The 13,780-nt window shown below is 37.6% G+C and overlaps 1 protein-coding gene across 20 annotated transcripts in view; it reads right to left on the bottom strand.

The window, feature by feature from the left end:
- The window catches only part of MYO5A (myosin VA), a 203,691-nt gene that overhangs the window by 119,403 nt on the left and 70,508 nt on the right, over positions 1–13,780 (bottom strand). For all 20 annotated transcript variants that reach the window (XM_043494658.1, XM_043494662.1, XM_043494668.1 and 17 more), the window contains exons 2-3: positions 3,454–3,564; positions 1,867–2,038 (exon numbers count right to left, since the gene is read on the bottom strand). In XM_043494658.1, coding sequence (XP_043350593.1) covers positions 1,867–2,038; positions 3,454–3,564 — 283 coding nt within the window. The remainder of the gene's footprint in view (positions 1–1,866; positions 2,039–3,453; positions 3,565–13,780) is intronic.

Raw genomic sequence — 13,780 nt, 5'->3', positions numbered from 1 at the left:
ATTTTTGGATGTTTTCTACATTTTCAAATATATTGATTTCAATTACAACACAGAATACAAAGTGTACAGTGCTCACTTTATATTTATTTTTGAGGGCATTTTCACGACAAAGAGATTATACTAGAGTATTTGTATGAGGTGAATTGAAAATATTTCTTTTATCATTTTTACAGTGCAAATATTTATGATAAAATTAATACACATTTTGATTTCAATTACAACACAATATATACAAAAATGTAGAAAAACATCCAAAATATTTAATAAATTTCAATTGATATTCTATTGCTTAACAGTGTGATTAAAACTGCGATTAATCATGATTAATTTTTTTGCGTTAATTGTGCGAGTTCACTGTGATTAATTGACAGCCCTAATAAAAAGCTTTACCCTTCAGAGGATTTCTCAAAAGAACTGGTTGAGGGTAATGTTTTTCACATCAGATTTAAATAAAACATGTTGTTCCCTATGAAATTTATCATACAAAAAATAGCTACAATAAATGGTCTTTGTTGAGTCTCCTTCCTTCTCACTTCTTCCAGAGATGTGGGATCTTTAGTATTCCTTGAGAATTTCTGTCCTTTCCTTCTTACTCTTGCCATTTACACACTCGGCTGCTATTAACAGTTTCCCGAAAAAAACTCCATATATAAAATGGCTGCAATGGAGGACCCAACTACTTATAGTCATTGATCCATTTTTAAACTTCCTATACAAGTGACTCCACAGACTATTTATACCCCTTGCACTTATTAAGCAATAATCAACATAAGCATCCTTACGCTGCCTCAAGTATAAAGACTCTAAGCCTAACAACTGACTCAAGCCGTAGAAACATTTTGGGACAGTCACTCTCTTCACTAGCAATGCTTTGTCACTGGATTCCCCCAGCTAAATGAGCAATAAGATTCTCTGCTCATTTCAGAGATTAATAAATCATGTGGCTGTTGTTCCCATCAATTTATACAACTGCTAATAAATACATAATAATGCACTGAACTTCATATAAATTGTCTAAGTTTATGGTTATGATTTGAAATGACTAATGATTTCTTACTTTGAGAAACACAATTACATATCTAGCAACAAACAGGAATAGTTTTTTGCAACTTGAAATATACTAGATATCTTCCTTCCCTAGTTTCAGACATCTAGGAGAGGAGTTTGCCTTCAACACTGATAAACATGTAGAAAAAATTTCTTAAAACCACTCAGACTCGTGGAGCTAATCAACAAGACACTACAGATTTTATGCAACTTCAAAACAATCCCATCCTGCTTTTGGCTATGCTGGGAAAAATAATCTCATTGAGCTAAAACAACAGCCACTTGTCCAGACTTTAATATACTGAATCACTTTATTTCAGAACAGATTCAGAAGACAAATAATATCCCTCATGGAAAAGCCCTAGACAATTGAATAAAGAATTATATATACTTTCTACAGAATTTTTAAGCCAACCTATAAAATACCATAGCAGGACATAATTCACTAATAAATTTTACTGGTTTTAAGAATAATTTCTATGGAATGTTTTTGGTTCCATCCTGTCATATACCCACAGTATCAGTGCTACTTCCTTAACTTGGATCAGTCTCTTGAGGGAACCCCTTCAGTGTGCCTGACTCCAAGGGGTGTCTTCATACTTGCAGGGCCTACCTGATGTAGGTAGTAATGTGTTGTATCTACACAGGCCTTTCTTACTAAAGGATCCCCAAAGTGCCTCATAATTAATGAAAACAGGACTTTATTTAAAATCAGAGACCTATCAATAACCAACCTTCTTTTTTCCTACCCATGGCAATTTCAATATTTTTTTTTTTGGTCCCTTGCAATAGTATAAAGGAAACGGGTTATGTCCTTACCGCAATAGGTATAAATGAGTTTTGAATCTATAAAGCGAACTTTGAGGTTGTGTAGAACAGCAGGTTCATGGAGATAACTGAGTGCTGTGAGATCATTTTCACCAACAAGTATGTCAGGGTTTCGTAAGGGAGGCAGTTCCTTGGTCTTTGGATCAAGGCAATATTCTAAATCCTGAAAATTAAATATACACATATTACATGAAAAGAAGTATTTTAAAATTTTCCATCTTTGGCTTATCTGTCCACTTCGTCTCACCAACCATTTTCCTTTCATAATCATTCCCTGAATGAGTTTAACTTGTCTTGTGCATTCCTACGTGCTGCTTTCTGCTTGTAATGCTTCCTCCAGTAACTTAACTGAAAATATCCAACTAGGATTTCTTACACAGAGCAGGACCTTAAAGGTTAACTTTTTAAAATAAAATCCTTTACCTTGTTGCTAACAACAATTTAGATTCAACTAAAACTACATTAATTTTAAAAATCCAATTTAATTTTTAATAATTTATGCTGTTTATTTTTTTCCTTTCAAGCAGAATGGACTGAGAAAATAGTTTACTTTGCTTCAGTCAGTTTTACTATCTTGTTGTCATGCAATACAATGTGAGAATGCTGGGACAGCAACACTAACAAGAATATTGAAATCCAACTTTTTTAAAAAAATATACAAATACAGAGTTCTCTCTATATACAAAGAGACATACCAACTATAACTCTAACAATACACTAACCTTCCTGACAATGACACCTTTTTCCAATGCAATTTGATTTTATTGACATATGCAACTCCATTCTGCAAGTGTGACATACAAGTGAGCAGCACCTTCAGAAAGAGCAAGTGGAAATTTCTGAGTCCTTCCAGATTGGGAAGGTAGTTTTCAGTTTTCATCTATATTGTTATATGAAAGTCTTAAAGGATCATATGACATTTGGAAAAAAACACGGAAAAACATCCTATTTAGATACAATTCTATTTGTGTATTCTGTTAATGTTATTTAACTACTGTAGGCATCTTCATGCAAGCTAAATCTATATTGCTTTGTGCAGGGAAGTAGGGAAGACAAATTAAAACAAACATTTTCTGTAGATGTTCAGTTTCTAAAAGCAGATCTTACTACTGGTGTATTGGCCACTGTAACTTAGATGAAACATCCCTCTTCAATACATTTAAATTTCTTTAACAAAAATAATCCAATGCTTAATAGAAAGATAAGAGCTTCTAGAAATCATAATTTCTATATGTAGAAAGTTTCCTCTCTTCTTGTGATAGCATCTCCACAGCAGCTAGCTGGGATGTCAAACAAGATGATGACTTCAGTTACAGAATTAGCAGAAGATAAAGATACAATAAAATATGAGGGAAGGATAGGACAGGTGGAGTGTAAAAAAAATCAAGTGAGAATAAATGTTGTGCATTTCAATTATATAATTCCTGTCATGTACAAAGGCTCAAAGACTCTGAGCCCAAATGACTGCACATATGTTAATATGGCCTCATTTTGAAATATTGACCTTTCATACTAGTATACAATGGCCTGCAACCAATATCAAGGGCTGTAGGCCTAAGGACAACCATGTAACCTTACCTTTCCCTCTTCGAGTCGAAGCTGGATGACTTTATCTCCTTCTTTATAATCTTTGAGAAGTTCTGCTGACTTCCAGACTTCCTCTGGATCAGGGATCCAAACCCTAGCATGCTGCAATACAAAATCAACAAGCAAAAGATCAGTGATTTCTCATGATTTATAGTAAAATTAACACACACAGCATCAAAAGCCTTATTCCTATATATTTGGACAACATCTGAACCTTCAAATAATGGCTATCACCATAAACTAAAATGTTTATCATTAATATAATGGCTGTTCTAATCTGAGAAAGACATACATACAAACTGAATTTTATTTCCTATTCACAAAGGACATCAAAGCCTGCATTTCCAATAAAAAATAACTTCAGCAAGATGTAAGCTCAATTCTGAAAGTCCAGACAAGATAAATATGTTTTTAACAACCAAGAATTTATTTTCTAATAGATTTAATTCAAACAATTTGTGAATTGGACAATTTCACCTGTATGCAACTAGGACTAAGACTAGAATATAGCAAAATTGTACTATTTGTAAAATACTCATCTGTATCTCTGTGGTAAATTCTAGCAGAGTAACATAAGCTACAGCTTTAAAAGCCACTACCCATTTTCCTTTGTTGCTACTGCATTTGTTAGCTAATTTAAAACAGGCGATCTCAAAAGTATTAAAAGAATGCTCTCCTCTAAACAAGAATGAATGGACTTTAATCTATGTTAATATTCTGTCTTTCAGACTTTAAAAATACTAAATGTCCCAAACTTAACAGTTTTCCTCCTGCTCCCGTAGAAGGGATCAAAATCAGATGCAAGCCACACAATGACTATTCCTTTCAGGTGTGCATCAGTGAGGGGACAATTCCAACCATAGCATTTAATTAGTATCACTAAAAGCATAAAGAAGAAGCTGCAACTTTTTCAAATAATTAAGTCACAGACTGATAACCTTCTGATTCATCCACTTCTAACTGACAATTAATTGTACCAGTGATTCTCAGGGTTTATACTTAGCTTTGGATCATACAAGCTTCCCCACCAGGTCAGACCATTCCCATTTCTTAGCTCCAATATTGCACAAAATGAAATGGCTCAGAGGATGATAAAAAAACCAATAATACACCTTGTTCATTAGTGTACTTGATAGAAAGAGCCTTCCTAGCAGGAGATTTGGTACCCATATTATCTTTTTCAAAGGCTTTAAAGCCAGAAGGCACCATTATAATCATCTAAGTCTGGCCTCCTGCAGGACACAAAACAAATAATATCAAAAAAGAATCACTCAGTAATTCTTGCAACAAGCCCATACCTTGTGGTTGAGCTAGAGCCTATTTTTAGAAAGACATCCAATCTTGATTTTAAAACTTCAAGGGATGGAGAATCAACCACATCCCTTGGTAAATTGTTCCAATGAGACAATAGTGGTCAGCATGATAGACAGTGGTCTGATTCTTTGTTTCTAGGTGTATGACCTTGCATTTAGCTTATAGTAAAAAGCATGTTGTTTAAAGGAGCCTAGCTTATAAGCAATCCTGATTACTCTATAGCACTGAACTTGTCCCTATAATTAAGGCTGCAAATTTGTCACGGAAGTCACGGATTCTGTGACCTCCATGACTTCTGCAGCGGACGGTGTGCCTGGCTCAGGGGCAGCTCAGGCAGACCCTGCATCAGTCATACTGGCTGCTGCTGGGGAAGTCTCAGGCCACCCCTCCACCCCCCGCAGCAGAGTTTGGGTGTGAGGGGGGTAGGAGGTTTGGACACAGGACAGGGTGAGGCAGGCTCTGGGCGGCTCTTACCTGGAGGGCTCCCCAGAAGCGGCAACATCCCCCTCGCTCAGCTCCTAGGCGGAGGTGTGGCCAGGCAGCTCTGCGTGCTGCCTCCGCCTGCAGGCACCGCCCCTGCAGCTCCTATTAGCCACGTCTCCTGGCCAATGGGAGCTGCGAAGCCAGCGCTCTGGGCGGAGGCAGCACACAGAGCTGCCTGGTAATGCATCCTCCTAGGAGCTGATTATGGAGGATGTTGCCACTTGCAGGGAGCCCCCCAGAGCCCACCTCACCGCATCCCCCCGCCCCCTCCCACAAGCAAACTCTGCTGCTGCTGGTGGGGGGGAGGCGCAGAGCCAGATAGGGAGCTTATCAGCTCCGCCGACCCCCTCCCTCCCAGCACCAGTGGGGTCCTGGGTCATGCACCACCACCCACACCCCACCAACACCAGTGGGGGTCCCAGGCTGTCCTCCCCCAGCACCAACGATGCCCCGGGCAGACCCTGCCCAAGTTTTAGACAGGGGTGTATAGTAAAAGTCATAGACAGGTCATGGGCTGTGAATTTTTGTTTACTGCCTGTGACCTGTCGATGACTTTTACTAAAAATACCTGTGACTAAAACGTAGCCTTATCTATAAGCAATTAATACTCCATCAATGTTCGTAACATCTGCAAATTTTCATCAGCAATGACTACATTTTTCCCCAAACATTGATAAATATATCAGAACTGGTCCAACAACTGTCCCTGATGGCGCCTACTAGAAACTCCCTCACCCCGCACTGAATGATAACTCCCCCTTTATAAATTACTTTGAGATCAACTATTAGCCAGTTGTTAGTCCATTTAACGTGTGCTACAATGATTTTGTATTCTGCTCTTTTTTTAATGAGAATGTCATGCAGGACTCAGTCAAATGCCTTACAGTAGGCAAATTATATGGTGTCAACACAATTATCGTTATCTAGAACTGGCCAGAATCCAGAATTCTCATTGTGCTGGCAATTCTAAAATTTAAAAAAACAAAAAATTTATGACACATACCAAAAATCAGAATTTCAAAATGTCCTGCAGAACAAAATTCCAATATTTTGGAAAAATTGAAACGCTTCATTTAATTTCCTTTTGATAAGGCTGAAATAGTTTTGTTCTTATCTATAGGGCAAACTGATTTTTATTATTCAACTTTTATAATATTAAAATTTATAATAAAATAATGTCAAGGTCACTTTTATATAATGTATTATGTGTCAGCTGGGCAGCCTTTCTGGCCAGGTAGCTAGGGAGTCTGCCCACCTGCCAAATAGCCTTCCTGGTTGCCTATGGACATTTTGATCCCGTTAAATCCACATTTTCTGATGAAAAACTGTTCTGTTTGAAAATTTTAAACCAGTTCTGTTTTTAATCAAATAAACATGTGATATCATCAAAAAAGAATCCCAAATTTGAGGAGACCTATTTTCCATAAAATCACATTGCTTTTCACGTTGTCCAGCTGCATTTTCTATTCTTCAAATATTTAGTTAGGCCAAAATCTTATGAAATGTATGCAGTCACATCAACTATTGTGAAAATACATTATTCTGAACTGGAGAAGAAAAATCTGAAGAAAGCATCCCCTCACATTTAAATTGCTTACTAGTTAAACCATTCCTGAAATAGCTGTGTCTGACTAATCAGAAAAGTGTAGACTATACAAAGACAAAAGATTTCTCTGATAACTGGATTGTGACAACCAATTGGATCACTTTTCTGTACTAGTTTCAAATGGTTAAGCTGTATATCGACTCAGTATTATAAAGATGTTCACAGCCACAATAACTACTGCACTTTTTAGTGTATATGAGTACATAGTGAAAAGAAAAGGAGTACTTGTGGCACCTTAGAGACTAACAAAATTATTAGAGCATAAGCTTTCGTGAGCTACAGCTCACTTCATCGGATGCATTTGAAGTGAGCTGTAGCTCACGAAAGCTTATGCTCTAATAATTTTGTTAGTCTCTAAGGTGCCACAAGTACTCCTTTTCTTTTTGCAAATACAGACTAACACGGCTGCTACTCTGAAACCTATGAGTACATAGTGACTTTCAGTGGAGATTAACTGCCTGTCATTTATACCTTTGAAAATCTCCCCCTAGATCAGGTGCAGCAACATTTTGCTCTACCAGATGCTACACTGGCAACTTGTCAGAAGCGTAAGGGCTGCACCGCACACTTGGCATAAAATAGAGCAGATTTCACCCACTAATTCTTAATAATTGAGAGGCATGATCTCGGAATCAATCCATAGTGCTGCATGCTAAGAAAAGTAGTTTCCACAGGCTACACCTGTGTATTAAAGATGATGACTGGTTCAGGGGCAAGAGGTCCCATGGGCACCCCCTCTGCACAAGGCTGAAGAAGTGCCACTTTAAAAGTTAGTCAAGTCAGGAGATATTGAGCCCTTTAGATTAGCCTTCCAGTGCAATCTTCCTATTCTATCCCATGTGTGGAATACTGCAGCTCATACAGGACATTTTCTGTGACCTGGTTGGAGGCAAACAGCACTTGAATAAATATTTAATCTGGGAAAGGGAGTGATTTACTAAAGAGTTACTTGCCCACATTCCAAAGTCAATGGATGGAACTCTTAGTCAATGTAAAACTGATCTCCAAACAGGCATGTGTCAATTTTTTTCATTCAGATTAAATAAAAATATGAAGCCTATTAACTTTTCTTCAGTATTTATCTACTGTAGGAATACATTTTCTGCATTAAAAAAAACCACATTCCAATTAGACAATGGAGAAAAAAGTAGGGTTAATTTCTAAGAAAAAGCTTGATCAGCAATAGGTTTAAAACAGACAGTCCTTTCGCTACACTGCATCATAGAAATCTTCTTTGATCTATAGCCCAATATGGTTTAACTGGGTTAAAAGCTGGAGGGATTTAACTGACATTTCCACACTGTTAGAGTCTATCTTTGAGATCTGTTGGAAATAGCATGTGTTTATGGAGGGGAAATTATCCATTTTTTTAAACACTGTTTTGATATGGTTAGGCAGTGTGCAGGCCCACAATATTGGCTCTAGTGGTGAGTATGTGGGGAAGCTTTATAAAAGTATTAATAAAAATGTTTTCAATTCATTTTTACAAGTTTGAGAATGGATGTTTTGATGTTTGGATTTAAACATTTAATCATTTAAACATTCATACATACAAAAGAGACAGACTATACAGGGGAGAATAGCAGACCTTCACTGAGGAGAGCATTTATAATATTACTTAGCAAGAAAAGTGCTATAGGCTTGCTTCACTCTAGACTACATGAAGAAGAGTTTTCTGATGCAGACAAGGTGTTGTATTAATTGTGTTACAGTCTTAATTCCATGTTAATAAAATGGCATGGAGTTCTCTGTAACAGGCTTCTGATGTTGAGAGTCAGCCTCCAAATACACATTTCTGAGCCAATATGAAATTGGCACGTTTAATCTATTCAAAAGAATAGAAACTGTACCATTTTTTACTGTCTGACTACATAGGGAAGGAGAAAGCAGAACATAAATCACCATGGAAACTGGGTTGCCCATGCCAGCTGAGTCTTCCACATGAGATAAGCTCAAGGATATATTAAAGTCTGGCTAAGAGAATAATGCTGTAGCTTTCTAATCTATGATTTGATCATTGTTGTTTATACTGAAAGCCTCGCCACAGAAAATACCTTGGTAAAAGACGCAGAAGCGGGGTCGAGGGGGGAACAAGAGAAAGAGAGATGTCCCTACTTATAAATATCAAATAATTTCATAATATTTCGGCTTTGTCAAATTAGCAGAACTGTTTTGCTAACTGATTTCCAGGGCATTCTTTATCATAAACAGCATCATTTTATATTAAACCCTCATGGTCATCCTGGATTTTGACAGGGTCCAATCCTAGAGCAGACCACACAAAACTATCACTAACTTAAATAGGTGCTGTGTGCTACAGAATCAGGACACCCTAGTGTTCTCTCTCCAAGTCAGTGTCTTAGTTTTGTGTCCTTTATTATCATTTCTCATAATTATCCCTTTAAATTTTCTAAGGTATAAAATGAGTAACTGGACCAATGAGTAACTGAGCTACAGTAGCTTTGAGAAATATATTGACAGCTATACCATGTGATTTGCCTTCCAGTATTAATAAATTATGCCAGACAGTGTGCATGTCCTGATTTTCCAGTGGAAACATCAGGCCCTGTAGAAAATTTACTGAATAATACCTAGCACTTTTTATATCTTCAAAGCCCTTCACAGACACTGTAATGATTTTTCAGAGTTTGATAAACATACAGTCTTGTAAGTGAAACGATGGAATTATCTTTTTATAATTAATAGTATGTTTGATGGAAACAGCATTACTTATTCCATAGAGACTGTCATCATCCTTGTGAAGAGAGACTCTATTTCTTATTGACTTCAACTGAAAATGTGTTCCCCCAAGTTTTAGCCTAATACTATTTCACAAGCTCTGAACTCTAATTCAACAGAAAATAAGTTTAATGCAGACAATCAGCAATAGGTGTATATATGTGTCACTATTCAGCTCAAAGAGTTAGGGAGACGCAAGACTTTGACAGCACTGTATACAGTTAGTGGTAAAATCTTCATTAATATAAGATTGGATGATAATAAAGCTTTAGAGTCATTGACTTTTATATTATCTTTCTCTCAGGGTACCAGCAATATCCAGGCTAGAGTAATGGAAACCACTGAATTGGTCAGAACTGTGCCAAGGCAACAACTTGTTTAAAGACAAAGGTGGAAAGACAGGAAGATTTCCAAGATGTCCTAGTAGCGGAAAGTGGCCAACAGGTAGGTCATAACCCTGATAGTGATGATACTCAATCAAGAAAGCCATCTCAAGTTCTTCATTATCAAAGTAAGTCTTGGAGACTAAAGCTGGTCAGGGAAAAAAGGAATGATGAAGGCAGCTGGTCTATATACACTGTCTCAACAGTTCAGGGTGGATCTGCTCCATTAGAATGAAGTCCTCAGTAAGATAACAATACTTGAAAGCTTAAATATGCATAACATGTAGTACCCAGTATACTTTTAATTATTACTAATTCCTTGTTATTGGTGGCACCAACAATGTGCTAGATGCTGTACAGACACAAACAGAATGCATGGCCCCGGTTCTACATTGCTTCACACCATTCTTCAACTAAAGAGGCTGTTAGGAAAGAAGCAAACTTTACTTATGTCCAATCACTTGTATCTGTGAACGGGGATCAACCTGGTTACAATTTTCTCCAAATGAGTCTAAAGAAAGAGCGGAAAACACCAGAAAGGGAAGTACCTAAAGTATCTTCTGGAGAGTCAATAGAGAACGTTTCCAGTAACAGTTGAGGACCTTGTATTAGGGGGCTAGTTTTGTTGTAACATTTGGGATCTTTTCTTCTTAAAAATGCAAATCTTGTTTGGTGAGACTAAGATCGAACAACAATTTGTGAAATCACTAACTCACTTATCTAGAAATGGCAACCCCAAATGGCCAACTCCTCAAATATGAGAATCACTCTGCTGCTTCTTTCCCCCTCTGTTCTGTATCTGGCTAGTATGCCTAGCTGTCTAGACTCAAGTAATAAGTAATAAGTCTCAAGTAATTTTTCTTCAAACCTTGGGACAAGTTGATCTGAAGAGCCAAGTCCTTCTACATCCTTCCATTACTTGCCCACAAATGCTTAAAATGAAAAATCAAACCCAACCTGCAAGTCTTCACTGACCCTCTGAATGGAAACACACTCCTCCAACGAATTATAGTGGGCATGAAATCCCAGCCTAAAGATAGAATTAAAATTAAACAGAGAATTGGATAATGGAGAATAAGGAGCAACTGGACTTCAGTGAAGTTGTGCCTGCTTATGCTATCAGTGCACTTGCTCCATAGTCTCTCTGAAACATTACATTAATAAAAGTTCAATATGAATTTCTAAATCACTACGGAAAAGTATTGAAATGGAAAACTGCAAGAGGATGACCACACAGGTTTAACTATACCCTTCACTAACTCCTTAGTATTTGCTTTATTTCCCAGAGAGATACCTAGTTAATATTTTTTTAGTCCTTTTAAAGTATGTTATAGGTTCGAAACTGCTGCAATTTTGCTCATTCTAATGGACCACTAGCAAACACACACACACACGTACACCCAGAAAGATGCAATTACAGAAATTACCTAGACAACAAGTTCCAGTGATGCACTAGTTGCATGGTTTAAATGGAGTTTTTATCCAAAACACACTTAGTCAATGATACGAACAACAAAAACCATTCAAATCAGATATCTTTAGGTAGAGCCCTGGTAACCCAAACTGTGTTTTACTAGCCAGTGTTTTTGAATGGTCGGAAACGTATCTTTGGATGCTATGCCCACAGTTCATCAGTACATACCTGATGGGGAATTCCTGAGCAGCAGTTTTATTATGAATTACTGAAAGTCAAAATAGAATAAAAATCTGCAGACATATCAGTAAAATGAGTACAGTTCAACTCCCAGCAAACCTCTAATCCTGAGAGGTGCTCTCTGAAATTTTTTATCCTCTGCCAGATTCCTGGTGAAAACGGTTGGGTGTAACTGATCAAGTTTGAAAAGCTCGTCCTGCGCTGGGATCTTAAAGTATGATTGCACTTTAGATGGCTGTTAAAAAGCAGTTTACCTTTAGTTTCTGAGAATTCACAAGTTAAAACTAAGGCCTGGTCTACACTACATGGTTAGGTCGACATAAGCTGCCTTGCATCAACCTAGCTGTGGAAGTGTCCTCACTTAAATTTGGCTCCTGCCACCAACTTAAGTGCCTCTCTAAGCCGAATTAGTAACACCACCTCCCTGAGCAGAATAGACACTGCGTTGCTTACATCGACTGTTGTTGGCTTTCAGGAGCCATCCAGCTATGCCCCATGTTGACAATACAATCAATACAAGTGTTCCTGGTGAGAACGCACACCGCTAACACAAGTATGCACACACACAAGTGATTGAATAACTTCAGTGGCTGTATGCTGACATAAATTAGGTCGACATAGGTCATGTCTACACTACAAAATTAAGTCTGAATTGGGGTGGGGAGGGCGGAATGGACAACTGCCACAAAGCAGAATAAGAAACCATTCACAGAACAAGTAGAACAATTCTTATGAACAAATTAGCTTGCATTTAGATGGATCACTGAAGAACCACAAAGAATGATTAAATACAAGCATATGGAATCGTTTACTAGGCTTGATTCAGTCTCTGGACTTTTCTGCAGGGTCAGTAGAATCATGTAAAGAAATACCTGGCATAGAATCACATAGAACTAAATTTTCCAGGAGTTTATATGATCACTTCAAGCAAGTACAGCTATTTCCATTGTGTTGATAAGAGGCAGTAACTAATGCTATCCAAATAGTGACTCTAAAGAGGTGGAGGCAGAACAATGGATGGAGAGACTCTAGAGCTTCCTTTTCCACCTACAAATCAAAAAACTCACACAACTGCACAACTGGAATTCTGTGTCATTAAAAACTACCACAAGATTCTCTCAGGCACTTTTTCATACCTCATGATCTTATCCGAGGTCACATGAAATCAGCAGACTACAATAATTATCAATCCACTCAGATCATACGACTCACAAAGCCTCCGTTTTGAGCCATTAACCACTTGAGGTATTTTGCATTGCTAACAGATAGAAATTAGAAATAAAAACCAAACGTTATAAATATAAATCATAATTCAGCATGAGTATTTAAAGGTTTGCTTCTTCTATTGTACACACAGTATTACTGCAGAAGGAACATAGCCTATTTCATACTTAGTTGACCAGCTCAATGCCTTCTTTTGGTGCGGGATAAAAGTAAAAGCAGACACCTCCACTGCTACAATGATCAACACTTACCCCATCCCAAAACCCACCTTTCAAAATCCAAGAGTCCTCTGCATGCCAATCACCATATGTGGTATAATGCATCCAGCACAGTAAATGCCCCAACAACTATGTAGGTGAAACCAAACAATGACTATGCTCTTTAATAAACTCAGAGGAAAATGATAAAAGACACCATATCAAACATGGGTGAACATTTTCCACAAAACGATCACTCCACAGCTGACCTCTTAGTCCTCATCCTCCAAGAAAACTTGCATAATACTTTCAAAAGATGAGCGTGGGAGCTTAAATTAATAACCTTGTTAGACATTAAAAATCATGGTCTTAATAAAGACACTTGATTTATGACTTATTACAACAATCTGTAACCCACTAACCCCCCTTTCTGTCCAACAACTACAGAGGTGATAACATGCCACTTCACTTTGAATGGTCTCTTAGCATATGCGAGAAACAAAGTGGGTGAGGTAATATCTTTTATTGGACCAACTTCTGTTGGTGAATGAGACTGGCTTTCTAGCTACACAGAGCTCTTCTTCAAACAGTGGAAACTCAGACTCATGGATGCACACATCTTACAATATGTGTTAACTGCTTATGCCAAACAATCTATTCCACCTTGTATTTAGCTCTGACATTTCCCTGACCTGAAGAAGAGCTCTGTGTAAACTTG

This window comes from Dermochelys coriacea, chromosome 10 (assembly GCF_009764565.3).
Source record: "Dermochelys coriacea isolate rDerCor1 chromosome 10, rDerCor1.pri.v4, whole genome shotgun sequence".
Classification (NCBI taxonomy): Eukaryota; Metazoa; Chordata; order Testudines; family Dermochelyidae; genus Dermochelys; species Dermochelys coriacea.
This window is presented reverse-complemented; position numbering and strand designations above follow the sequence as displayed.